Source organism: Passer domesticus, chromosome 33, assembly GCF_036417665.1.
Source record: "Passer domesticus isolate bPasDom1 chromosome 33, bPasDom1.hap1, whole genome shotgun sequence".
Taxonomy (NCBI): Eukaryota; Metazoa; Chordata; class Aves; order Passeriformes; family Passeridae; genus Passer; species Passer domesticus.
In genome coordinates this window covers 2958818-2983873 of record NC_087506.1, presented here as the reverse complement: position 1 = coordinate 2983873, position 25056 = coordinate 2958818, and the positions used below count along the sequence as shown (strand labels likewise).

Genomic DNA, 25056 nt, shown 5'->3' with positions numbered 1-25056 from the left:
CAAGCGACAACCTTAGATACCTCATATCAGCATGTAGACGACTACCTCATCCATTTGTGGGAGAAGGGGGGGGAGATGTGGCAGAGAGAATAGGGACAGGCGGTCGGAAGATTTCGGGCTGTCACGGAAACCTGATAGGGCCTCCCTCACCTGACTCCCAGAGATAAGGATAGCCGCAGGACAAGAGGCCAAGAATGTTGTAATCCCCCCAAGAATGTTGTAACCCTACCTAACACGGCCTCCACCCAGTCCCCTTACTAACCATATAAGGTAAAAGTCAGACCCCAAAGGTAGGGGAAGAACCAAGGGTATATATACCGAGGAGAAAACCAATAAAGGGCCTTTGGACCGTCTATCACATTGATGTCTGCGTGTCCTTAGCCCGAGCGGCCAAGAGCATTGGGCCGTCGTGCTGCGTTTCCTTAGAACCAGGTCGCTACAACACACGGCCTCCTTGGGACACGTCCTGGCTGCTGGCCATCCTAAACCCGCGGCTGTGACAGGCACAGGGAACGTGTGGGCCAGGGCACCAATGCTGCTCTGAGCCCTGGGGCCTGGGCAGCGCTGCCATCAGCAGGTGTGGCAGAGTCCCCGCCCAAGCAGAGCTGCCACCCCCCGAGCCCTGGCAGCGCTGCTGCCCCTCTCCTGACCCAGAGACCTGTGCCCCGGGGGGGCTTCTGTGCCACAGGGAGCCAAAGCCCACGTGCACTGGGAGCTGTGCTCCTCCCTGCAGGGGCTGTTGGCAGCAGCACCTGGAGCACTGCTGCAACACTTGGTGTCTGTCAGAAGCTCGTACTACATGCTGGAAGTGTTTTCTCATTAAAGTAATTTCCTGCAGCACAAAAGCCTCTTTACCGTGATGACACAGAAGAATCTGGCATTAAAGACTCCTCACTTCAGGAAAGCTTTACTTTCCATTTCTCAACTCAAGTAGTTCCAAAAAAGTTGCAAACTCCCCCAGTCAATTGTGATGGCCTGAGAACATGAGAGTTGGAAATTGCCTTCCCCTCTCAAAGCAGCAACTCATGTGCCTTGATGTCATGCATTGGGAGTCACTTTACAAACATTACACTACCCAGAGGTGAACAGAAGGCCATTCTTTGCTTTCAAATGGTTTTCAATGAACGGATGGTAACATCCTCATTCCCTTAAGGAATAGAAGCTCTAAAAGAATGCAAGTCCTCTTCTTCCCTGCAGGATAATCAGGACCATGAACAGAAATAGTCACAGGTATTCTTTCTGCCCTCCATAACCAATGCTCCACCAAACCACAGATGCTGTCTTCAAACTGACTCCAATTCCAGCCTAGACCTCTCCCCTTCCAGACAACTCTTTCCCCAACCTGCCCCCCAACACTAATCCCCCCAAACACCCGCACAGGAGCCCTCAACACCCCGCCAGGACCCCCAGCTGTCCCTGTCCCTCCGCAGAGCTTTCCCAGCCTCCAGCAGACCCCCTGGTTCCCTGCACGTGCCGTGGGATGGCCCTCAGGAGGATCTGCTCCAAGGCCTTTCCCGGGAGCAAGCTCAGGCTGCCAGGCCCATGGTTCCTGGATCATCCTTCCCACCGAGCCTTCCTGTGCACGGCTGTTCCCTTGGCACATTTGCGCTTGGCTGGGACTTCTCCACTCAGCCAGGGCTGCTGCTAAAGGATGGAGAGCAGCCTGGCAAGCTCTTCCTCCAGCTGCCTCTTTCCTCTTGGGGGAGGTAGAACATTCCACAGGCAAGAAACTGGTGCCTCCACAGACCCTGGATCCATGCTGGGACAGACAAGGATGTGAAGTATGTCATATGGAAAAACTCTTTATCACTAACCGCTCGCATTTGTTCTGTCTGTTCCTTTGTTACCCGTGGTATAAAGCAATACTCACTCGTTTGTCATACACAGAGGCCCCCGCCTACACAGCTCATTCACACCATGTGGGTTCAAGTCTGATGGGTGCCTTGCACAGGTGGCACATGGAGTCCCACCTACACGGTCCCGGGTCAGGGGCGAGCGTCCCCTTGGTGGGTTAGAGTCCCAGAGTTCGGGAGTGGTGTGCTAACTGGCATTGATTAAATGTGGCTGGAATTTGGATTGGGAGCTGGTTTAGAGAGTTTATTAAGTCTGGTATAATATCGTGTGTGTGTCCATGTGTTAAATCTGTCAATGCAACATCGTTTATTCTTTCCTTATGTGAAGATAAGGAAGGGAATGTGCTCAACACTGTTACCTTTTTCCTTTGGGGATGGAATGCTATTAATTGGAGTAGAAGTAGTCAGAAAATTGAGTGTGTGTTCCAAGGTTCATCTCTAAGAATGCAAGAAGTGGAGACACAGTCTCAGAGGGAAACAGCGTTGTATGGTTGTCCTGGGTTGACTATATGATGCTTTTATCCCCAGTCATCTTGTTCTGTTTATACTGAATAATAAGTTTTACACCTTTAAGATTCTCTTCCAGACAATGAAGAAGGGAGGGAAGAAGCGCGCAGTTTGTTTTCAGACTGCTCTCACTCCTACACAATCCTGCTCCTGGACTGTGTTGTCTGCGGATGGACAGACAGACGGACAGAGCTCCTTTTTTCCTCTTTTTTTTTTTTGCTTTTAGTTAGTTTTAGCTAGCTGAGGCAAAGAAGTTCCCTGGACTGTGATTTTTCCTTTTTCTTGGACCTGTTCAAGCCTGCTCTGCACTGAACACCCAGAAGAGCACCGACAGCTCCACCTGTGGCCCCCTGGCCGGGACTGGGCCGTGGCGTTTCCAGCACCAGAGAGACTGATCAGAGACTGAGTGAGCCGAGCTGCAACCCGGGGAGGGGACTGTTCTGAGTTTGCTTTTTTTTGTTTTTTTGGAGTAGCGAGAAGTTTTATTGTTTAATATTGTTTGGGTTCTATTGTTTAATAAACAGGTTTCTTTCCACTTTTTCTCCATGGGGGTATTTTCTCCCAAACTGGTTTGAGGGGGGAGGGGCAATTGGAGCTGCTTTTGTAGAGAAGCCCCTTTGGGGGTTATGTCCCAAACAAGCCCCGAACCAGGACAATGGTCTTGCAGATTGGAAATTGAAATTGATTGTCTAGAGAACTTAAAATACTCTGAGGAGGTTCTGGAGGACATAGGTCCCTGGCAGCCTAGCGGGGAATTTTTCCAGCAATAGGATGATATCTTTTGGATGCTCGGAGCACCTTAAGCGCTCAGACAATTTTCTAGTTTGTGGGAAAGCCCCTAAGTACCCTTTTGTGTTGTATGAAAGAGTGTGAATATGTGGAACTGCATTTGCATTGTCACCCAGAGGGGCTTGGCAGGTGAGGGACAAGGAAGAAGTAGATGGTGAGAAAGGCCAGAGTGACTCTGACACGAATGAGACTTACAGTCTGACAGGAACCAAGTGCAGGAGCTCTACCTGCATTTCCATTTTCTGATGACGGGAGTGGCAGGGAAAGCAAAGTGGCTGATGCCCTATGCTCCTTGTAACCCTCTGGTCCCTTGTTTGTTGTGTAGGGGGCGTAGAGATTGTAGTCCTTGTAGTGGCCCAAACAATTGGCCCATAGAAGAGAGCAATAGCCTACTTCTCAAAACAACTGGATGAAGTGAGTAGGGGACAGCCTGACTGTGAGCAGTTGCTGCTCTTGTTTCAAACATCCAAGAAGCCTGAGAATTCACTCGAGGTCAACAAATAATTGTATTTATCTCACATTCAGTAGCAGCACTTCTTGAGCAAAAGGGTGGGCGTTGGCTTTCACCCTCCAGATTTCTTAAACATCAGGCAGTTTTGGTGGAACAATGTGGTATTACCAAACTAATGTCTTCTCTAGTTAATCCAGCAGCATTCCTGGCCACTCACCAGACAGACAAGGAACCTTTGTAGCATGACTCTATCAAAACCATGAAGTCCACTTTATTCCAGCTGCCCAGATCTTAAAGAAAGCCCAAATCCAGGAGGAGAATCTCAGTACACAGATGGGAGTGTCTTTGTAAGAGCAGATCAGTGAAAATCAGGATATACAATTAGCATGGAGCAAGTCAGCTCAGAAGGCAGAGATAATCACTTTAAGCTGTACCTTCTGACCAGCCTGAGGAAAAAGGATCACTATATGAACAGATTCCAAGTATGCCTTCAGAGTAATATGTGCCATGAAGCAGTTTGGAAAGAAAAGGATTATTGACAGCTCAAGGAAAGCAAATTAAGCATCAAGAAGAAATCTTAAAATTGCTGGAGGCAGTACTAGTACCTCAAGAGGTTGCAGTTATGCACTGCAAAGGACATCAGAAAGGAGAAACAGACCCCAAAAGGGGTAACAGGTTGCAAAAAGAGCAGCAGAACAAAGCCATGCTGAGTTTTGGGCACTAATTCCCAAAGGTAAGGAACAATATGACAATGATGTATGTCGTATAATCAGAAAGATCTAGAATTAGCAAGGAATTTATGAGCAGAATGGAAACATATTGTTTTTGCAACTCCTCAGGTATAGACAGTTATACCTGAAAAAGCATTGTGAAAATTAATTACAGATGAACATAATTGTATACACTGGGAAGAGGATGCCTTACATAATTATTTGAGAAGGACAAGAGTAAGATGCAACCTGTACTCTAGTGGAAAGCTGGTAACCCAAGGGTGTGAAATGATGTCTTAGAACCAATCCACAAACTAGGACTAGAGTTGAGCTTGGCATAGTAGACAAGGGACAATATCCTGGACAGCACTGGCAAGTTGACTTTTCTCAATTGCCAAGAAAATGGGGCTATAAATACCTTTCACCTTTCACTGATTCCCTCTCAGCGTCACCTGAAGCATTCCCGACCCAAAAAAATAAAGCTAAAGAAGTTGTCAACATTTGGTTAAACAGCATAATGCCCTGGTTCAGAGTGCCTTTAGACATCTCCTCTGATCGAGAGCCACGTTTCCTAGCAAATATTGCACAGCAACTTTGCAATAAGCTCCAAATCAACGGGCACCTACACATGCTGTATTGGCCGCAGGCCAGCAGCCAAGAGGAAAAGAGGAATTATCTCCTAAAACAACAAATAGTCAAAACTGGACAAGGGGCCAACATACCTTGGCCCCAGGCCCTACTTTTGGCTTTATTATGGATTTGAGAAGACCAAGAACAAAAGAAAATCTGAATCCCTTTGAAATACTGTACAGAAGACCATATAAGCATAACTGTCAAGGGGAAGACATTGTACAAGTTGGGGAGGGGTATCTGCAGAACCATGCTGTGCAACTGACAAAACAGCTGCATCAAATAAATCAACACATTTTGAGCAGAGGAGCAAGAGGATGCACCTCTCCACAAATCCAGCCTGGGGACCAGGTATACATCAAATCCCCGGGGGGAAAGCCTCTTATCCCAAAATGGAAAGGACTCTATTTAGTACTTTTAATCACTTATACAGCCTTTTAGGCTTGAAGCGTTAACCTCTTGGCTACACTATTCCAGAATTAAAAGACTTCTGCAAAAGGCAAGAGGAGTACACAAGTGGACCTCAGAAAGAACAGAAGAAACCAAGATGCGCTTCACACCATCATTGTCTTCCTGATATTTCTGATGGGAATCCAAGCCACAGTAGGTGACTGTCACTACCATCATGATCTCCTTGGCCTGCGAGATCCTGCTAGATGAAACACTCAAAAATATTCAGGACCTAATTGGCTAAAAGGGATTAATAATGTAAAAACTCTTTACACTATTTTAAGGATTAATGACCAAGCAGTTGAAGATTGAGGAAAACCTGACTCCATGCCAGCCTTTCTTGTCCCACCTGAAAGCAGGACCTCTATGGCGTGTGAATTTGAAACTCACAAACCTCTTTTAGTTGTGATTATTACTGTGACCATGCACATCCGTGACCTTTCTAACAAGCAGCGTGTGAATCCATTCTCATGTGATTCCTATCAGGATTTTGCGCTATGCAAATTAAAATGGGAGACTATAACCTAGCACAAGATAGTTCCCTTCTTCTGCAGGGCACAGGTGGGGTGGGAGGACCATCATCACACAGAGATACAGGAATTGAGCCTGCCAGGAATGCAACCCAACACATATTGTTTCCAGCAGGCAGTTCTTGTGCCACTAGAATAATAAATTGTCCTGTTGGTATGCTTAGTACGTGGAACAGGTCTCACAGAGCATCTGCTTTTGAGAACTGAATTTCATTCTTGGCATATTCCAGGCCATCAGAAATAGTCACCAATCCAGTTGGAGGGGAAGCCGGGAGCACAATCATCCTCTTAGGGTATATCATGCCCAATGTCATGACCGTGTGATGGCAACCCAGATATGCATGGAATCCTGACAGCACAACTACATCCTCTTATGGGCTGAGGTACTCAGAATACTCAGCCATTTGTAGTAGGAACTTTAGTAAAGTAAGTGTAATTTGTAATACTACCAGGGGCCAGTGTAAGGTTTCTGAAGGTTTCTGAAACGCTTGCCTAAAGGCAGGCAATGTATCTGAAGAAACCTGTTACCATGCCTTGGGTACTCGACAAGGAGCAAAACAGAATGGGTCACACAATAGGCATTTAAAATTAAAACAAACAACTTTACATTAGCAAACAATGGCATAGCATAGGACCCATATGTGAAATAATATAGTCTTTCACTCTGTGGTAAGAAAAACAAATGAACAATTGTTGCTTTTAGATCCACAGTACTCTCTGAAAATGCTGGATGTAAAGATAGAGGCTAATAGAACCAAAATTAAACAGCAATACTACCCGTTCATACAGCAAAGCCTAAAAGGCTGGGAGACATGGATACATTGCCAGACACCAAATCATAGGTCTAAAAAAGGCTTAAGGGGACGGTTTGGGTCTGAACTGGTAATATGAAATTCTATTGATCAAGAAGTCTTAGCCAATAAATGAAGCACTGTGAGTTCTTATATTGGACAGACACAAACTCCTCTCAGATCAGCCCTGCTAACACTTGCCCAAACCCACAGCCTGGCACCTAACCTATTAACCACCCTGGCCAACAATACACAGCAGGATTGTTTCCAGCAGTTGTTGGCTTTATGGGAAAACTACAGGGTAACATTTCTTTAGTATTTCAGTGTAGACAAGCTCAGCTGTGGCTACAGTCTGTAATCTCAGGAAAACTTAGAAAAAGGAGAGCTGAGGAAATTGCCAAGAGAATTAACTAAATCATGCCTAAAAATGAAACAACAAAGGAATTTGAAAAAGACTTCCACACTTGGTGGCAATTGGTCAGTTTCACATAGAATGAACAGAACCCTGCAGTCTTTTACATTAACCATTAAGAATGCAACAAAATACTGTGTAATTCCAGTTTTGGCCCTTGGAGTTATAAGAACTCATGTAACTCTCGGTCCCGTTCAGCATAATGTCTGGGTCATTTTCAACAAGAAAACTGGAAACTGGCAAACTCTTAGTATCAAAGCATGTGTGCCAAGGGATGCACTGAATTTTGTGTGCAAAAATGCAGGGCTTGACAGAGAGGATCGGTGTCTGCACACTGAGGGCAGCCCTTGTATTTGTGAAATGAGCCCAGTAACCCATGCACAGTCACAGGTATGTTATGTGGGAAGGGGATGTGCCTGGGTGAGATCTGCTTGCACAACTATTACAACAGATTCATTAAATGAAACTGCTAATGGTAATAACTTCTCTATTTTTAATTCACAACCAAAAGTGGATGTGACTTCAGCTGCACCACACAATAACTTCTCTTGAGATTATGCTGAATGCGTACGATGTGTATCATGAAGCACCCAAATTCCAAACTGGAAGGAACATTGATGTTCCAAAACAAATACTGTACCAGCCTAATATAGAATGGCTAGTGGCAGAAGTCAAAAATGCATCTCACAGAGCCTTATGGACACTCAAATTGCTATCAAAGAAGTTACCAAAATCATCACTAAAATAGAGAAAGATAGAGAACATCATGAGTCAGATGTCTTCTTGTGATGGACAAATCTTCAATCACCAACAGCTCCTCAGATTTTTAGCTTCCTCAGCAAACCCGTTCTAATTTTTAAAAAAATGAACCCTCCTCTAAACCATCATGAACCTATGGATGTGGTAGAAAATTAAAAGAGCAGCATAACAGTACATATGTCCTGTGGACTGTGGAGGGCATCTTGCAAAAGAATTTGCATCAGGATAAAGAGAAGGGGAGGATGAAACAAGGCCTTTGTTTGACATAAGCACAAGCAATTCACTTAAGCAAACAAGTACTTAGCACAGACCCAGGTAAGTACTTAGCACCAGTTAGCATAAGAAAAACCTGGGGGCCTAACTTGACAGGAGAGGGACTTGAAAAAAGCTTTAGACACATTCTAGCAGAAGAAGGAAGGGCAAGTAGGCAATGAGCCCTGTGCAGGGAAGCCATGAGGAAGAAGTGCTGCTTTAGGGCATGGAGACCGCTCTGGCCAGCGCCTGGACATCAGCTTCAAGGACAGGAATCTGACAGAATGTATTTCTAACCCCCTGCCTATGCAATCACCTCAGCAGGGTAAAGATGGATGGTATTTTTGATGCAATTCCTACATCAACCCACTGAAATTTATACATGGCAGAGAAGCATTTTGGTGGGGTGCAGACCCCTGCCCTCCCGTCAGCTCAAGAAAAGGGCTTTTGGTGGACAGTGCATTTGTCTGCAGATTTCTTTGAATTAGGGAGACCCCTCGGGACTGCTGTATCCTGAGGGAACACCATGGGCCCTGACCTGTGCCTCAGCTTCCAGGGCTGCTCTTGGCCAGCATCCTGACGTGGATGCAGGACAGCTGCCAGGCACTGCTGGGACCCAGCGGGACAGGACAGGCTGTCTCGTGCCTAGGTAGCCCCCCTCACACAGCCAGGGCCACCCCGAAACCAGACAAAGGCTCACATGTCAGCAGAGAGGAGCAAGGAGCACTGGGCTCCTCTCAGGGGATCTCAGCGTGGTGCTCCAGTGGGAGGGGCAGGCAGGCCACCCACCTTCAGGACATCCCCTGCATCAACAGGGCGTGCATTTTGGCCTTTTCATCCCTCCACACCACAACCAGGCCTGACATCTCCTCCTCTGCAGTTTTTCCACTTAGGACGTCATCTCACGCTTGGCCAGTGCATCAGATGAGGCCACAATGGCTTCTGATACCACCTCCATGCCAACCACATCTCCATTGTGTGCTGTTCCTCTTTCACAGGTTGACTTCCCATCAATTGACCAATCCATTGTTTCTCTCAAGGGTCACATTCCCACCAGTTCAACCATAATGTTTCCTTTACTGTCTGTTCTTCATTATCTTGCTGACGTGCACAGCAGCAGATCAAATGTGGCAGGGCCTTAGACACGACTTGGCTCCTGACACACAGGCTCCTTGTGCCACTGCTGGCCTTCCGTGTGCTCAGCAGGATCTGTACCTGCACAGGGTTGTGGAACTGCACCTTCAGCACAGGGACCGTGCCAGCCTGAGCTGCCCTCGTTCCTCTGGGTCTGTGCACAAAACACGGCGTGGCAGAGAACGGCAGCAGGGGCCTGTGTGTCCCAGGGCCCCGGATTTGTTCTGCTGCAGCTCCACAGGGATGCAGGCAAAGTGAAGAAGCCAAACTGTTTATTCATGGAAGGCGAAGCAAAGGAGTGAGCAGGGTGGGGAAAAGGGGAAGGGCAGGATCTGAGGACTAGAGGGAAAGAGCCGTGAACAGGGAGGGAGAATGGAGGGAAAAAGAAGGGATGGGCAGAGTCTGAGGGCTGGAGGGAGGGAGCTATCTATAAGCAGGGAGAGGGCTGAAGCCATGCAAGTTTCCCACAGGCTCAGCTGTGCCAATCATCAGCGGTGCCTGGAGCTCCAGCTGGTCTCTTCTGGTCTCAAGGCAGTCTCATCTTCCATGGCATTTGCAGGTCTTCTACAAACTCTGGTTCTTCTGAGCCCGTTCTGCAGCTCTCCCACTGACTATCTGTTGAACTAACATGTATGCCTGGGAAGGGCTGTCATCTCTCCTCAGGGCTTGAAGGGCTGGAACAGAGAGGAACAGAGCCACAGTCAGAGCCTGGATCGGTGGGAATCCTAGGAGACCATCCTGCCAGGGCCATCCCACCCAGCTCTGGCCATGGCCACAAGAGAAGGGGTGTCAACTGGATCAGCTGGCCATGAATCCACACTCCCACATCCCTGCAATCTCTCTGTGCTCTGCCCATGCCACCCCTCATCCACACAGGGAGTGAGCCTGCCGCAGCCAGGACAGGGATGGCAGCTCCCTGCCCAGGCACTGCAGCTCTCCTGCCAGTCCCGCTGTCAGCCCGCTGCCCTCACTCACTCTCAGTGAGGAGGTGGAGCTCTCCTGGCTGCCCCCTCAGGTGCCGCCCGGCCACCCCTGTGAACACAGAACCTGTCAGGGCGGCAGCGGCACAGCTCCCTGCCAGCGGCGCTGCCAGCGCTGCGGCCACACGCCCTGCTGGCCCGGCAGGGCTCAGCCCGGGCCCTTGCCGCACGCTGCCGCCCAAGGGCACGGCTGCCAGAGGGCGGCAGCAGCGCCCGGGCCTGGCGGGGCTCCACGGCGCCGGGCCCGGATGGCGCTGCCGGGGCAGCGGGCGGGGCTGGGGCCGAGCTGCGGCGGGCCGGGGAGGGAGCCCGGCCTCGGGGCTCACCCATGAACCTGATGGCCGCCTCTCGCAGGGGCTCCTGGGGGCTCTCCAGGTAGCGCAGGGCCCGGCGCAGCTGCTCGGCCGCTCGGCTCGTGTCCTCTGCCAGCTGCAGAGAGCGGCAGCAGGGAAGGCTCGGCGCGGGCTCAGCCCCTGTGGCGGGCGCTCCCTGCGCCCAGCCCCGGCCTCCCCTGCCCGCACAGCCCTGAGGCGCGGCCAGCAGCCGCTGGCGCCGGGCTCCGCAGGGGGCAGAGGGCCGGCTGCTGCCCGGGGAGCCGCGGGGCCGCCCCGCAGCACTGGGGCTCCATCGGGAGTCTCATTCCAGAATGAATTTGTGGTAGACTAAAGCCCCTCACTCCCCATGTCGAATAAATTAAATTCCTGCCCCATAGGCCTTATACTACGCAGTACTGTTTGCTTTGATTAATTTCTGGGCATCATTACGCAATGGATTTCAGTAGCATCATCCCAGGAAAGCTTTTGGTCCAGCCCTGCATCCCTATTTCAGACTGTACAGAAATTTTGTGGACTTGTTCCCACTCTACCTGGAATCTTCCAGCACTGCAGATGTTCAGCTATTACAGCCCTACATGGGAGAGACATTAATTCATCCAGGAAATGTTTCCAAAGGCTTTGTGGGCAATCCTTGCTTGGTTTCGGTAGTGAAATTCGTATCCTGGCAATGTTGGAACTCATTGACTTTTCCAGCATGTGTTTGCTGATGTTTGCATCTGGAAATGGAGAAGAGATTGTTGGAAGCTTGATATATTGCGATGCCTGAACTTCCCTGTTTGTGGCTCCCCAGTGCCGTGCTTAGCAGGCACCCAGTTGTGTTTGGACATGAGCTACCACTGTCAGACACGCAGCAGCTGGAGCATTGAACATCAAAGACTGAGCTGATGTTTTTCCCAGAACACAAGGAAACATGGCAGTGCCTCTGTATAATCTGATTGTCCTGTGAAATTCAGCAGCTGGTGGTGTTCAGGTGCTGCTGCTGCTGTTATAGATACACAGTACAATACTGGCCTTTTCAAATGTTGAAATGGATTCTATATGTGTGGTGTTAAAAGAACTTTGCTATAAAGATCTCGTTTTCATTTCTGTTGTTAACTAAAACTTAGAAACAGCTGATGTAGTATGCTTGTGTTAAAATGCCTGCTTGCATGGGATACCATCCAATGAACATGTGACGAGGACACCTGCTACAGATATGTCAACTATCAGCACTCACGGTCTGAAGAAAATGTGGACCAAAACCTGTCACCGTTGAGTCAGGAACCGAAGTGAAGTGACACATTAACTCTCTTCAGCAGGTTAATGCTGAGTTTATTAGAAAGCCATTCCTTTTTATACACTGTTCCGATATAGCTGGACCTGACTGGTCATTTAATCAACACCCCGTCACCACTGGCTAATTAAGAAGATGCCCTTTGGTAAACATCTTCTGAGAAAACAACTGTTCAAAACACCAGCCGCAAGATTGTTTTCATTCTTTCTCTCAGCCTTTTCAAAACTCCCCAGAACAATTCCTGGGAATGTTTATGTGGCCTTCTCACTGACCAGGCTGTCAGTATCCACAAAAGCCCGTAAATGGAGGTGATTATAAGAACGAACTAAAAGCACAAACAAGGAATACGCATGCTCTAAAAAGGCAGACGTGAGGAGGAGCCATGGAACAGTTCTTGAAACATGGAAACTGGTTTGGAGAAAAGTTCAACATGCATAATTGTTTGTGAATATGTAACAGGCAGATGCAATAGAAATGGTATACAAAGAGTGTTTTCAAAATAGCTGGGATAGTCTAGGCTGAATGGCAAAAGGCATCCAGTCAAAAATATTTGCTTTATTCTCTCCTATTGTACTTTATTACATTTTCTAATTTTTTTACAGGAGAGTGAACCTTGTTTTTCACACTGCAATCCCTTCTATGAAAAAAATCATGACTAACAGCCTCTGCCTTCTCCCAGACACCAAGTGTTGCAGCAGTGCTCCAGGTGCTGCTGCCAACAGCCCCTGCAGGGAGGAGCACAGCTCCCAGTGCACGTGGGCTTTGGCTCCCTGTGGCACACAAGCCCCCCCGGGGCACAGGTCTCTGGGGCAGGAGAGGGGCAGCAGCACTGCCAGGGCTCGGGGGGTGGAGGCTCTGCTTGGACAGGGACTCTGCCACACCTGCTGATGGCAGCGCTACCCGGGCCCCAGGGCTCAGAGCAGCATTGGTGCCCTGGCCCACACGTTCCCTGTGCCTGTCACAGCCGCGGGTTTAGGATGGCCAGCAGCCGGGACGTGTCCCAAGGAGGCCGTGCCAGCTTCCGTGGAAGGCCCTGTGCCCTTGCCAGCGCGGCTGCCTCGGCAGCCCTGGGGGCTCCTTCTGCTGCCCTGAGCCCGCAGAGCAGGGCAGCGTTTGCTGATGGGCTGAGCCCTTCCTAAAGATCCTGTCGGGCTGCCTTAGACACTTGGGGCCAGGGATTCCTTCCAACCGGGGCCACTTTGGGTGGGCTGGGGGCGGCCCCAGGGCAGGTGGCAGTGGGTGCAAGGGCCCTTTGTGACACGCTGCAGCACTGGCATGGAACGGGACAGGGTGTCCTTTGTGACACGTGGTGACATAGGAGCTGGGGGTGACAAGAACACTCCACAGCGCTCGGAGCAGGCGACGGGACAGGACGGGACAGAGCGGTGCTGTGAGGAGCCCCTGCACAGCGCACTCGTTCGTGTCCCACCCGGAGCTTTTTCCAGACGCTGTTCCTGCAGCTGGCCTTGCGGCCAGACTGTGGCATTTGGTGACTCGGATCTTTTCCAAGACATCTATCCCTGTGGCCTGTGCACTCCAGGCCAGACCGTGGGATTTGGTGACCTGAATCGTTGTTGAGGAGTCTCCTGTGATTTTGGCAGGAGTCCTCAAGACCAAAGTGCAGGACTTGCTGTCCTGCTGCCTTCCTGAGGCTTCTCTCTTGCAGGTGCTTTCAACAACTGCAAGACTTGTTGACTTGGCAATATCCCGAGGAACCTCTATTTAAGGTGCCCTCTAGGCCAGACTCTGACATGGCAGGCAGATTCCTTGGCTTGTTCATAGTGCTCAGGGGGAAAAAAAACAAAGGCCCTGGAGCTGCCCCAGCAGAACAGCCTGAAGAGCCGGAGCAGATCCAGACACTGCAGGATGGTGAGTGTCAGAGCTGGGCCACAGGGCTGATGGCTGCAGCCAGTGTGGGCCCATCCCATCCCATCCCATCCCATCCCATCCCATCCCATCCCATCCCATCCCATCCCATCCCATCCCATCCCATCCCATCCCCTGGGGACATGCCCATGGACAGGACGGAAGAGGGCCCAGGCAGACACCCCGCAGTGGCCGTGCTCCATCCCCCTGGGGCATCGCGGGGCTGTCCCTGCCTGGGGAGCGCAGGGCTGGGCTGTGTTCTCCGGCCTCTCCCGCAGCCCCTCAGCTCTGGCTGTGCTCGCTCTTTGCCAGATGCAGCCGTGGAGCACACACAAGAGCAGCAATCCAGCCGCGGCCGCTTCCACAGAACCCTGAAGGTACCTGCAGCCATCCCATCCATGCGCTGGGCCTGCTGTCCCTGCTCAGCCGAGCACTACGCTTGGAGAATGCCATGGAGTATCTCTGGCTTCCCTGTCCTGCAGATGTTCCGGAAGTTTCTGCGAGTTCAGCGCAGAGAGACCGGGACCAGTGCAGCTGAGGGCCCAGCCGAGCCTGACTCGGGGCTGACCGAGTTCCAGGCAGAGCCTGATGTCAGCCTGGATTCAGCTGAGCACTCACAAGACTCTGACACCATAATGAAAGAGGACATAGCAAACGGAGACAAGGCAGTGACTGAGGACGTGGCCATGACAAATGCCAACACTGGAGAGACTGAAGCCACCGCAAATCCTGACACCACGCCCACTCCGACTCTGATTGAGGAATTGGTACCAGAGTATTTCAGGGACCCTTGTTTTTCTTCTCAGGAGCAGCTAAGCAGGCTGGGATCAGGCCTGGAGGCCTCCCAGGACTTTGTGCCCCCTCAAGCCGTGATCACTGGGGCCCCTCAGCCTTTGAGGCCAGCACATTGTGGCGGGAAGGGAAGCTGGGGAAGTTGCTCCCTTGAAGAGCGCTCCAAGTTTCCCCCAGGTGTCCTCCAGGTGCCAGCCATTGTAAGGAACATCCACCAGAGGCTGCTGTCCCATGACACTGTGGATGCCAGGCTGAAAATTGACATTGTGAGGCTGGCTGAAGAACATCCTGTTGATGTGGTGCTGACCCTCCTGCGCTGTGCCCCAACGTGTGACAGGTACAGGGCCCACGTGCCTTGAGAGCTCAGGGCTCACCAGCCTTTAGGGCCCGTGGCCCATCACAGCCTGTCCAATGGGCTCTGCCAGACAGGCAGAGAGCTCCAGGACCCTCGGGCCCCTCTCTTTGCCCAGCCTGCTGCCAATGCTCCCTCCCTGCCCCTCAGGGCACCGGGGCTCTGTCACCTGTGCCCCCACAGCTGCACAGGGCATGGTACTGTGACTGAGACACCCCTGACACAGAGCCCTGATCCCACAGAGCTGCTGCAATGATGTGGAGAGCCATTGCTTCGTCAAGACTAACAATGGAGAAAGTGCTGCCAACACTGGTCCGTGTAATGGAGGATTGGCCTCTGAGCAAAATGTGCACCTCCGATGGGGTCAATCAGGACGTTTTTGCCCTGGCTGTGAGTTTCTGGAACTGGTCTCTTCTCAGTCCCCAGCTGCCTCTCCAGCAGCTCTCCATCCTCTCCCTGCCTCAGTCACTGGGCTGAAACCTGGGCTAGGGCCAGGCTCAGGGGCCACCAGGCCCACTGCTCCCCCTGCATCTGCCCCTGGGCCCTGCCCCAAGGACACCTCGGCACTGAGCTCCGTTTTGGGCTGCTTCTCTTGCAGGCAACTCTGGTGATCTGGGTGATTGTCCAGGTGCCTCTGTACCATGAGACAAGGATTCATTCTTTCTACCCTCTGTTTACGGCTCTGCTCTTCCACGTTGTCATCACCACACAGCAGATGCCACCAGAGGAAGTTGAAAACTTCTGGAGAGCATGCCAGGAGGAAAATCGCCTTCCCTGCAGGCCCAACAGGTCCCAGTCCTCCTGTCCTTCCCATGCCCTTGTGGCCAGTGCCAGTGCTCCCAGTGTGACCTGGGCTTTGCTCTGCACACAGGTTTGCAGTGCAGGCCATGAAGGCTCTGCTCTACCGACTGCAGTGTGACCAGGAGGTGATGGATATGGAGCGTAAGTGTGGCTGGGACACGCTGCTGACTGCTCACACCCAGCACTATGCCGTGGGTCTGCTGGCCAGGTGAGACCCCCTTCTCCTCTACACTGCCCTCAGCATTTCTGCCCTGTGCCCGGGTGCCCCACACAGTCCCTGTGGTCAAGGGCCAGAGGGCCTTGACACCGAGGGACAGCCAAGGAGACTGGAAAAGGCTGGGAGACGAGGGTGCCCCAAAGGGGCCACCTCCCACAGCGCTCACATCCCCTCCAGGGATGCTGGGGAAAGACCAGACCTCCGTGAGTCAGTCCTGGCAGAGGTTTGGTCCCCCCACCTCAGGCTCTTGGTGCCTTTTTCCCCCTTCCAGGGAGATGCGCCATGTCTTGACCTCCATGTGTTCCCATGTCGCATACCGCCTTCTCCTTGTGCTCAGCTGTGAAAAGCCAAGGTGGGATCTGCCCTTCCTGGCATTCCTTGTGGAGGTGAGCCTGGTGGCCAGCACTGCCTCGCTGAGCTGCCTCCCAGCTCTCTGCCCTCTTATAGCCACAGCTGCCTGGGACGGTGCCCGTGCCCTGTGCTGCTGCCTGGGCCCAGCCCTGTGCGTTTCCGGGCTGCTGCTGGCCGGGTCCCCCATCACTGCCTGTGCCTTTCAGGTCCTCGAGTGCCTGGACTTGAGTAAATGTGCTCACACTGTCCTGAAGATCATGTCAAGTTGCCTGCACAGCAAGTGCAGGGAGAGGCGTCGCCTGGCGCTCAGAGGCCTCGAGGTGCTCAGCAAGGATCCCTTGATGGTGAGAAGGGGCAGCGGCTGAAGCTGCCCTGGGGAAGGCAGCCCCATGGGCTGGCAGGGCTTCAGCAGCTGAGGCAGCTGCTCCCAGCTCTCCTGCCTCACCTGCCCCACTGCTTTGGGTCAGGCCTTTGGCCCGTGGGCCCTGCAGCAGCAGGGTGGGGTCGCAGTGCCCGGGCGCTGTTGGCGGTGCAGCCGTCCATGGCCTCCCAGCTCAGCCTTGTGTTCCACACAGGCCAGACCTATACGCAGCGTGTCTCGAAGACTTCTGGAGCTGCTGGGTGATGCAGATGGACAAGTGGTCAGCATGTCCCTCTCTCTGTTGAAGAAGATGCTCCAGAAAAAACATCTCATGATATCCAGCACTTCTGCCCCAAAGCTAGCTGAGGCACTCCTGCCACTCTTTGACCGTGTAAGGCTCTGTGGCCCCAGCCATGGGCACTGGCCGCTGGCCAGAAATTTTGTGCTCTCTGGATATTCAGGCCTTTGCCCAGGAGTACTGCATATGTGATGCTTAGGCCTTTTTCTCCTTCTTTCCTCCAGGACAACAGCCATCTGCAGCTGCTCTCCATTTCCCTCTTCTGCAAGGTGATGGAATTGGTAGTGGAAGAGGGTAAAAAGCCCCTGAAGAGAATTGTGAGCCAGAGCCTGCTCCCACTCTTCTTGCACTGCCATGAGGAGAACCAGCGTGTGGCAGAGGTGAGGTTTTCTGTGATGCTGGTGGATCTCTGGCAGGGGGCTCAGCTGCCTCCTGCCCGGTGCCTGGTGGGCTGCAGCCTCCTCCAGGCCCTGGCACAGGGATGTGAGTCCGGTGCCCTGGGCTGTGGGGCCATCTCTGGCTCTCTGCTGCTCTCCAGGCCTCTATGAAAACGCTGTATTGTGCAGCTGGCTTCTTGGAGAAGACGGATCTCCAGAGGGTTCTGAAGACACAGCAGCCATTGAAAATTGATGAGTGCCTGGTAAGGAGGGCCTGGAAGCCCCAGGCTCAGCCTGGAGAAGGCCCCTGAGCGCGGTGCTCAGTGTGCGGGGCTGGCAGCTGTGCCCCTGCCCGCTGCTGCACCCAGAGGCCGCGCGGGCTCTTCTCCAGGCTGCTGTGGGCCCGAGCCGGGTGCCCATGGAGCCCCGGCGCGGCGGGGCTGCGGGGCGGCCCCGCGGCTCCCCGGGCAGCAGCCGGCCCTCTGCCCCCTGCGGAGCCCGGCACCAGCGGCTGCTGGCCGCGCCTCAGGGCTGTGCGGGCAGGGGAGGCCGGGGCTGGGCGCAGGGAGCGCCCGCCACAGGGGCTGAGCCCGCGCCGAGCCTTCCCTGCTGCCACTCTCTGCAGCTGCTAGAGGACAGAAGACAAGCGAGCGAGCGCATGCAATGGGCCCTGCGGTTCCTGGATAGCCCACAGGAGTCCCTGCGAGAGGCGGCCTTCAGGATCATCGGTGAGCCCCGAGGCCGGGCTCCCTCCCCGGCCCGCCGCAGCTCGGCCCCAGCCCCGCCCGCTGCCCCGGCAGCGCCATCCGGGCCCGGCGCCGTGGAGCCCCGCCTGGCCCGGGCGCTGCTGCCGCCCTCTGGCAGCCGTGCCCTTGGGCGGCAGCGTGCGGCAAGGGCCCGGGCTGAGCCCTGCCGGGCCAGCAGGGCGTGTGGCCGCAGCGCTGGCAGCGCCGCTGGCAGGGAGCTGTGCCGCTGCCGCCGTGACAGGCTCTGTGTTCACAGGGATGGCCGCGCGCTACCTGTCGAGGAAGAGGGAAGAGCTCCAGTTCCACAGTCAGGGTGAGTGAGGGCAGCGGGCTGGTAGCGGGGCTGCCAGGGAGAGCTGCAATGCCCGGGCAGGGAGCTGCCATCCCTGTCCCGGCTGCGGTGGGCTTCGCTCCTTGTGTGCATGAGGGATGGCGTGGCCAGAGCACACAGAGCGATTGCAGGGACACTGCTGGGGGGATTCGTGGCCAGCGTCTTGTGGCTGATCCCGTGGGCCCCTCCTCTCTTCTGGCCGATAGAAGAGCTGAGTGGGACACCCCTGATGTATGTAGTAGTTTTGGTTTGCCAATTTAGGATTTCCTGGCCAATGTGCCAATTGCTGTGGTGGGTTCAGTGCTGGTTAATCAGCAGTTCGCTCACCAGAATGTATTTACTCATTTCCCCTTTGAGATAGAATTAAGAGAAAGCCAAAGCAGGGTCGAGCCTTTAAAAGGGTATGAAGAACAATTTAAGAGTAACTAAAAGAAAGAGTAATAAGAGTCAGAAGAAAACCTTCGGAACACTTCTCCTCCCCCTACAACCTTTTCTTTCCCACTGACAATGTAAAGAGACCAAACCAAAATGTTGAGTCAGTTTACTACCTCTGCAATAGTCTTTTGTCTCTTTGCTTAAGGAGAGAAGTCCCTCTTATTAATGTTATGGAAACTTTTCCATAAGAAAACAGTTCTCTCGTGGCTCTCAATTTCCATGAATAGCAGCCACCCAGGGAAATGTGCAATGCTGAAATTAGTCCCATTTTCCACAAGCTTTTCCCACAGCTGGGTTTATGTGGCATGTCAACTTATGGGCTACTGTTTTAAAGATGAGCTGTTCAAAAGCAAAGTTCTTGTTCTCTAAAATCATCTTCATCTCTAGCAAGAGAGATCTTCTGTTCCTGGGGACACAGGATCTTCATCACTCTTCTCTCTGTCTCTGTTGAAACTTCTCAAAGAATCACAGCTATGTTAACATCTGCTGACTTTAGCATGGAGGTCTTTGCTCAATACCTACCATTTGAACACTTTCATCTCCCCATACCTTCATGCGTTATAGGGAAAAAAGTATCATTCTCCATATACAGGAGAATTACAAGAGAATTTTGGCCTAAAACTAAAGGCATCTCCTCATCTTTCCCATCTAGGACTTCTTCTTCACGGACCTCAGCCAGGCCTTGGCTGGGCCAGCAGTGTTACCTCTTTGTCGGCCAGAAGGGAAAAGAGAAAGTTCCCCGAGTTTCTTTTGTTTTTAAGATGTGTTTTTCACAGAGGCTTTTGTGTACAGCTTTCCAGATTATCAATTCCCAACGGCAGCCATTGATTGGTTTCCTAGCAGACACGGAGGAAGCTGCCAGCAGCTTCTCCCAAAACATGACGTCTGGGGTGCACAAAGCAGCCCACCTTGGCAGGAGGGTCTCCTAGGATTCATGCAGATGTGGGTGCTGACTGTGGCTCTCTTCTTTGTTCCAGCCATTTCAGTCCCAAGGAAAGACACTAGTCTGTCCCACTGAAACCTGAATATTCACGCCCGGTTTGCCAGAAGAGCTGAAGAATTAGGTCCATCTTCAGGATGCGGTGAACCAGTGTCCCAAGAACAGCACCAGGAGACACTGAACAGGACACCATCTCCCATTGCCGCTGGAGCTCCAGGCACAGCTGATGATTGGTACAGCTGAGCCTGTGGGAAGCTCGCATGGCTTCTGGCCTTTCCCTGCCTGTAGATACCTCCCTCCCTCCAGCCCTCAGACACTGCCCATTCCCTCTTCCCCTCCCATATCACCCCTTGTTTTTGGCTTTCATTAATAAACGGTTTGGCTTCTTCACTTTGCCTGCATCCCTGTGGAGCTGAAGCGCCGCATATCCGGGGCCCTGGGACACACAGGCCCCTGCTGCCGTTCTCTGCCACGCCGTGTTTTGTGCACAGGAACGAGGCAGGTCAGGCTGGCACGGTCCCTGTGCTGAAGTTGCAGTTCCACAACCCTGTGCAGTTACAGATCTTGCTGAGCACACGGAAGGCCAGCAGTGGCACAAGGAGCCTGTGAGTCAGGAGTGAAGTCGTGTCTAAGTCCTTGCCACATTTGATCCGCTGCTGTGCACATCAGCAAGACAATGAAGAACAGACAGTGAAGGAAACCTTATGGATGAACTGATGGGAATGTGACCCTTGAGAGAAACAATGGATTGGTCAATTGATGGGAAGTTAACCTGTGAAAGAGGAACAGCACCCAATGGAGCTGTGTTTGGCATGGAGGTGGCATCAGAAGCCATTGCAGCCTCTTCTCACGTGCTGACCAAGCATGAGATGACGTTATAACAGGAAAAACTCCACTCCAGAGGAGGAGATGTCAGGCCTGGTTGTGGGGTGGAGGGATGAGAGGGACAACATTCATGTCCTTCTGATGGGGGGGATTCCCTGAATGTGCATGGCCTGCCTGCCCCTCCCAATGATGCACCATGCTGCATCTCCTGCTCAGTGGCTTTTCACCGTTCCAGGGTTTGGTACAAATTCTTTGTAAGAGCAGCTGATCAAACAAAACTGGATTTCCAATCACAAGTACAATTAAGTCTTTCTGCATGGGAATCCTCCAGAAACTGTGCCACCCCTTGTTTTAGAAGAGCCAATCTGAGGATGCTCTGAACCCAGCTGAGAGGGATTCCATGACAGGCATCCATGGAGAGCACAGGGGCTGGGAATGCTAGAAGTTTTCAAGAATAGCATCCTGAAAGCACGGCAGGGCTCCATCCGTGCACAGCATCATCAGGAAGAGGGCAGAACTGATGGAGAAGGAAGACTCGCTCACCATATGATGATCGACAAGTCTCGTCTTTATTCCCAAATCGCCAATTATTATACACCTTCTAATTAGCTCATGCATAGTGCAAAATCCCAGCTCACCATTGGCTAATTAGTTATCAGCTATCTACGTGCTGTTTTGGTATAACTACTTACTACTTTCCCAGGCTGTTTGGCTTTACCACCTGTGTCTGTGCATTTCTTCATCTGTGGGCCAAGGACACAGTTTAGTTGGAATGGCAACTCCCCTCATTCTCTATCTCGGTCAAATTAATCTCACAGTGACCTTTAGCTCGTAGCTAGCTTGTTACAAAGCTCCCAACATTTCCCCCGTTTTCTTTTTGGGCCAGAAGTGTTGTTTTCCAAGCCCTTCCCATCATCTGACTCACTATTCTTTGTACGCAATTAAGCAAGCATGGTAATACAGCATTAGCAATACTATTACACCTAATATCCCTATAGCATACATTGCTGCTCTATTCTGCAATACTGCATGATTTACACTTTGTACATCTTGAGACAGCATGTCCAATATCTGTCTGTCTTCTTTGCTTGTTGAATGGTCAAAGTTTCTCTTGCTCTTGATAGACTTACACATTCTTCATTGAAATCCATCTGGACTTTGCACCTGTTAAAACACAAACAAATCCCACGTCCCTGCAGGACTGAAGAATCTTCTCAAAATCCTGGAGGTGAAGAATGGGTCCTGGTTTCATTTTGCAATGTTACATAAAGAAATGTTAAGATAAGAGTAATTAGGAATCAATTTAGATAATACACACAATCAACAACACATACAAGATCAGAAAATTACTAAACACTACAACACTGAACTTTTATCCCAGAGTCTGCGACAGCTGATAAACCTTAAAATGACAGAGAATTGGAGAAATCATGTCCGGATTCATGTTTCCCCCAACTCCCTCTGAAAATGGCTCAGCTATCATAGATGGTCAAATCGCCAAGTCAAAAGGACTTGAATACTTTTTGATGCAGAAAACATCTGGGTTGATTGTCAGTCACTCCATCCAAATAGAGCTAGAGCTTGGCCAGAGCCCAAACTCTAATTGGTGAGTGTCACTTAACACATTTTTTAAACAGGACTTTTTAAAAACAACTGTTATAAACAAGAAACCTTAGGGTTACAAACTAATCAAACTATCAAACAATTGAATCTTTCTGAAGTTTCTGTCAAGACAGAGATTTTCCAAACACAGCAAACTTCTTGAATTCTCTGCTGGAGTATTCCTGTAATAATAATTAAAAGAACCACAGAACTGGCAATTTGGATAAAAACTTTCAGAAACATCTAAATAGTTAGGAAATAAAAGACAGGATCTTGAAGAGACACGTGTCTTGCAGGTGATCACACAAAAAAAATAGAAAAACACATGAAAGCTGGCTGTAAATACTACAACAATACCTTAATAATAATTCTTATCACAAAAATCAGAGAATTCACATAATGTAATCAATTTATCAACAGCAAGTGTTCAAGGAAGTTAAGACAACCCCTTTTCTAAGCATTCATGTAATATTAACAACAATCACTATCAGCATTACTTACAAAAACTAAAAATAACAAAGGTTATAAACTTAATATAAATAATTCTTAAAACTTTGAATCATTGGGGAATCGACTGATGACCCCATAACAGGGTCTGATTGACCTTTTCCAAATGCTCTGTCTTCCAAGACACCTTGGGTAATTGAATCTTTACTAATACTTTCATCTTTACATGACATTTTGTTTCCCTGGGAATAATTTTTTACAATAAAAGCAGTTCCTCTGGCATTTTGTTACACTGAGATTTCTTACTGATTGACAACAATCATTAACTGAAGGATAACAGGCTGGTAAAGCTGGACAGTTTGCATAGATATTTAAAAACAAAACTGAGAAAGATGACAGATAATTTTAAACACAAATAATTTCACTTAAAATAAGGACAGTACAAAAACAATTAGCACATTTACATCCATTTATCTAATGCCATCTCTTAATGAATAGAAGAGAGCAAAGACCATAAAGACTATAGTATACAGAAATATTACAGTTTAAATCTTCTCACATGTAGTCCAAACAGAAACTAGGAAGTTTACTTAGACTCTGCCCCGCTAAAAGTTTGCTCCCGCCTCAGGCAAGGGAAAGGCCATGAAGTCATCAAACTTAAAGCTATCAAACCCAAATACTCAATCACTTTTAGAAAAGCAAACACATTTACAAAAAAACCTGGGAAACTAACTGTAAAGCCTGTGGAACAGTTGGGTGAAATGCCCCGTATAACATCTGCTGCATGATGAAGCACTGTGTGAATTTGCAGAAGTTTTCCATCCTGATCTTGAAGAAAATTCCTGACCTGTTTTTTCTCAGACACTTGTTTGAATTGCTGCGATGGGCTGGCTGCTGTGGTTGCCAGGCAGCTGTGACAGGGCGGTGCCCTGAGGAATGTCTGCCCACGCCCGTCCCCGCCTGCTTGGGCACAGCTTCAGCCTGCGCCACCTCGGGGGTGCGGAAAGGAACGCCCTCGCCCGGACCCGCGCAGCCGTGATCTCCTTTGGGCTCCGCTCTGCCTGGATTTCCGCTCGGGCTGGTTCCCCCTGGCTCTGCGCCAACACCCGCAGCCTGCGGGAGCATGTCCCACACCGCTGGTGCTTTTGTGCGGTTGCAAAAAGTGAAAAAGCCCTCCCAGCTCCAGCTTTCGGGTTTTGCGTTACTGGTGCGCGTCCGCCGCCGCTACCACCGGCACTGCGCTTGACGCTGCCGCGTATTCGGCCCCCGCGTCTCGCCTTGGCTGGCCCGGCCCCGGCTGGCACTTCCCTCGCGATCTGTGCTCTTTCCCTACGGACAGCTGCCGTGCGACTTTTTGTCACCGTGCGTGTCACTGGACCCATGGTGCGCGTAACCGCCGCCAGCACCGAGCATGCCGCCTCCGCAGCGCTCGGTCCGCTCCGCCGCTGCACCGCTGGGACCGCCGCCAGCACCGAGCATGCCGCCGCCACCATACGCGTTCTCGCCGCCGCGTCCGCCCCGGGCTCTCCCGCGGCCCCTGTCGCTTTCCTGGTCCCGAACTTACGCCACTCTGTTAATTGATGTACTATATAAGGATTTTGAGAAACTCCTTGTGCATACTCGTAAGCTAACAACTGTGGGAGCTTTCTGCAAGTCTATGTCCTTAATCTGCTGCTTTTTTAAAAAGCAAGTAAATAAATCATATGCTGCTTGCCTTTCCATTTCTAATCAGCGCTGTTGCAAGGCTTTCAGACTCCGGAAGCACGCAGGCTGGGACTATCTATATAGCTCCCAGGGCCGCGAACTCGCAGTGGATCGTTTGCCGTCCCCCCCTTGCTTCAGAGGGACCCGCTCCTACTTCCCGATCCGTGGCAGCCGTGTCCGTCCGTAGTCGTCTTACGGGTTCACGTCGGGGTCAGCCATTTGATGGAGAAGGAAGACTCGTTCACCAGATGATGATCGACAAGTCTCGTCTTTATTCCCGAATCACCAATTATTATACACCCTTTAATTAGCTCATGCATAGTGCAAAATCCCAGCTCACCATTGGCTAATTAGTTATCAGCTATCCACGTTCTGTTTTGGTGTAACTATCACTACTTTTCCCAAGCTGTTTTGCTTTACCACCTGTTTCTGTGCATTTCTTCATCTGTGGGCCAAGGACACAGTTTAATTGGAATGGCAACTCCCCTCATTCTCTATCTCGCTCAAATTAATCTCACAGTGACCTTTAGCTCGGAGCTAGCTTGTTACAAAGCTCCCAACAACTATTGATATTGCCAATGCATTTTTCTCCACTCCACTGGCAGCAGAATGCAGGCCACAGTTTGCCTTCACCTGGAGAAGCTCCAAAACATCTGCACTATATTGATGACATCATTGTATGGGGGAAGACGGCAGCAGAAGTGTTTGAGAAAGGAGAGAAAATCATCCAGATTCTCCTGAAAGCTGGCTTTGCC

The 25056-nt window shown here is 51.0% G+C and overlaps 1 protein-coding gene and 1 long non-coding RNA gene across 4 annotated transcripts in view; one reads left to right on the top strand and one right to left on the bottom strand.

The window, feature by feature from the left end:
* Positions 1 to 25056, bottom strand: part of LOC135288501 (uncharacterized) — a 447298-nt gene that overhangs the window by 418476 nt on the left and 3766 nt on the right. The gene's annotated exons all lie outside the window — the stretch shown is intronic.
* Positions 13188 to 23843, top strand: LOC135288430 (maestro heat-like repeat-containing protein family member 6). Its single transcript, XM_064401824.1, has 14 exons — positions 13188 to 13725; positions 14035 to 14099; positions 14205 to 14851; positions 15109 to 15256; positions 15465 to 15655; positions 15738 to 15875; positions 16156 to 16270; positions 16442 to 16579; positions 16811 to 16987; positions 17119 to 17274; positions 17433 to 17534; positions 17897 to 17999; positions 18274 to 18330; positions 23710 to 23843. Exons 1-14 carry the CDS (start codon positions 13608 to 13610, stop codon positions 23841 to 23843), a joined length of 2289 nt encoding a protein of 762 aa, XP_064257894.1. The 5' UTR covers positions 13188 to 13607.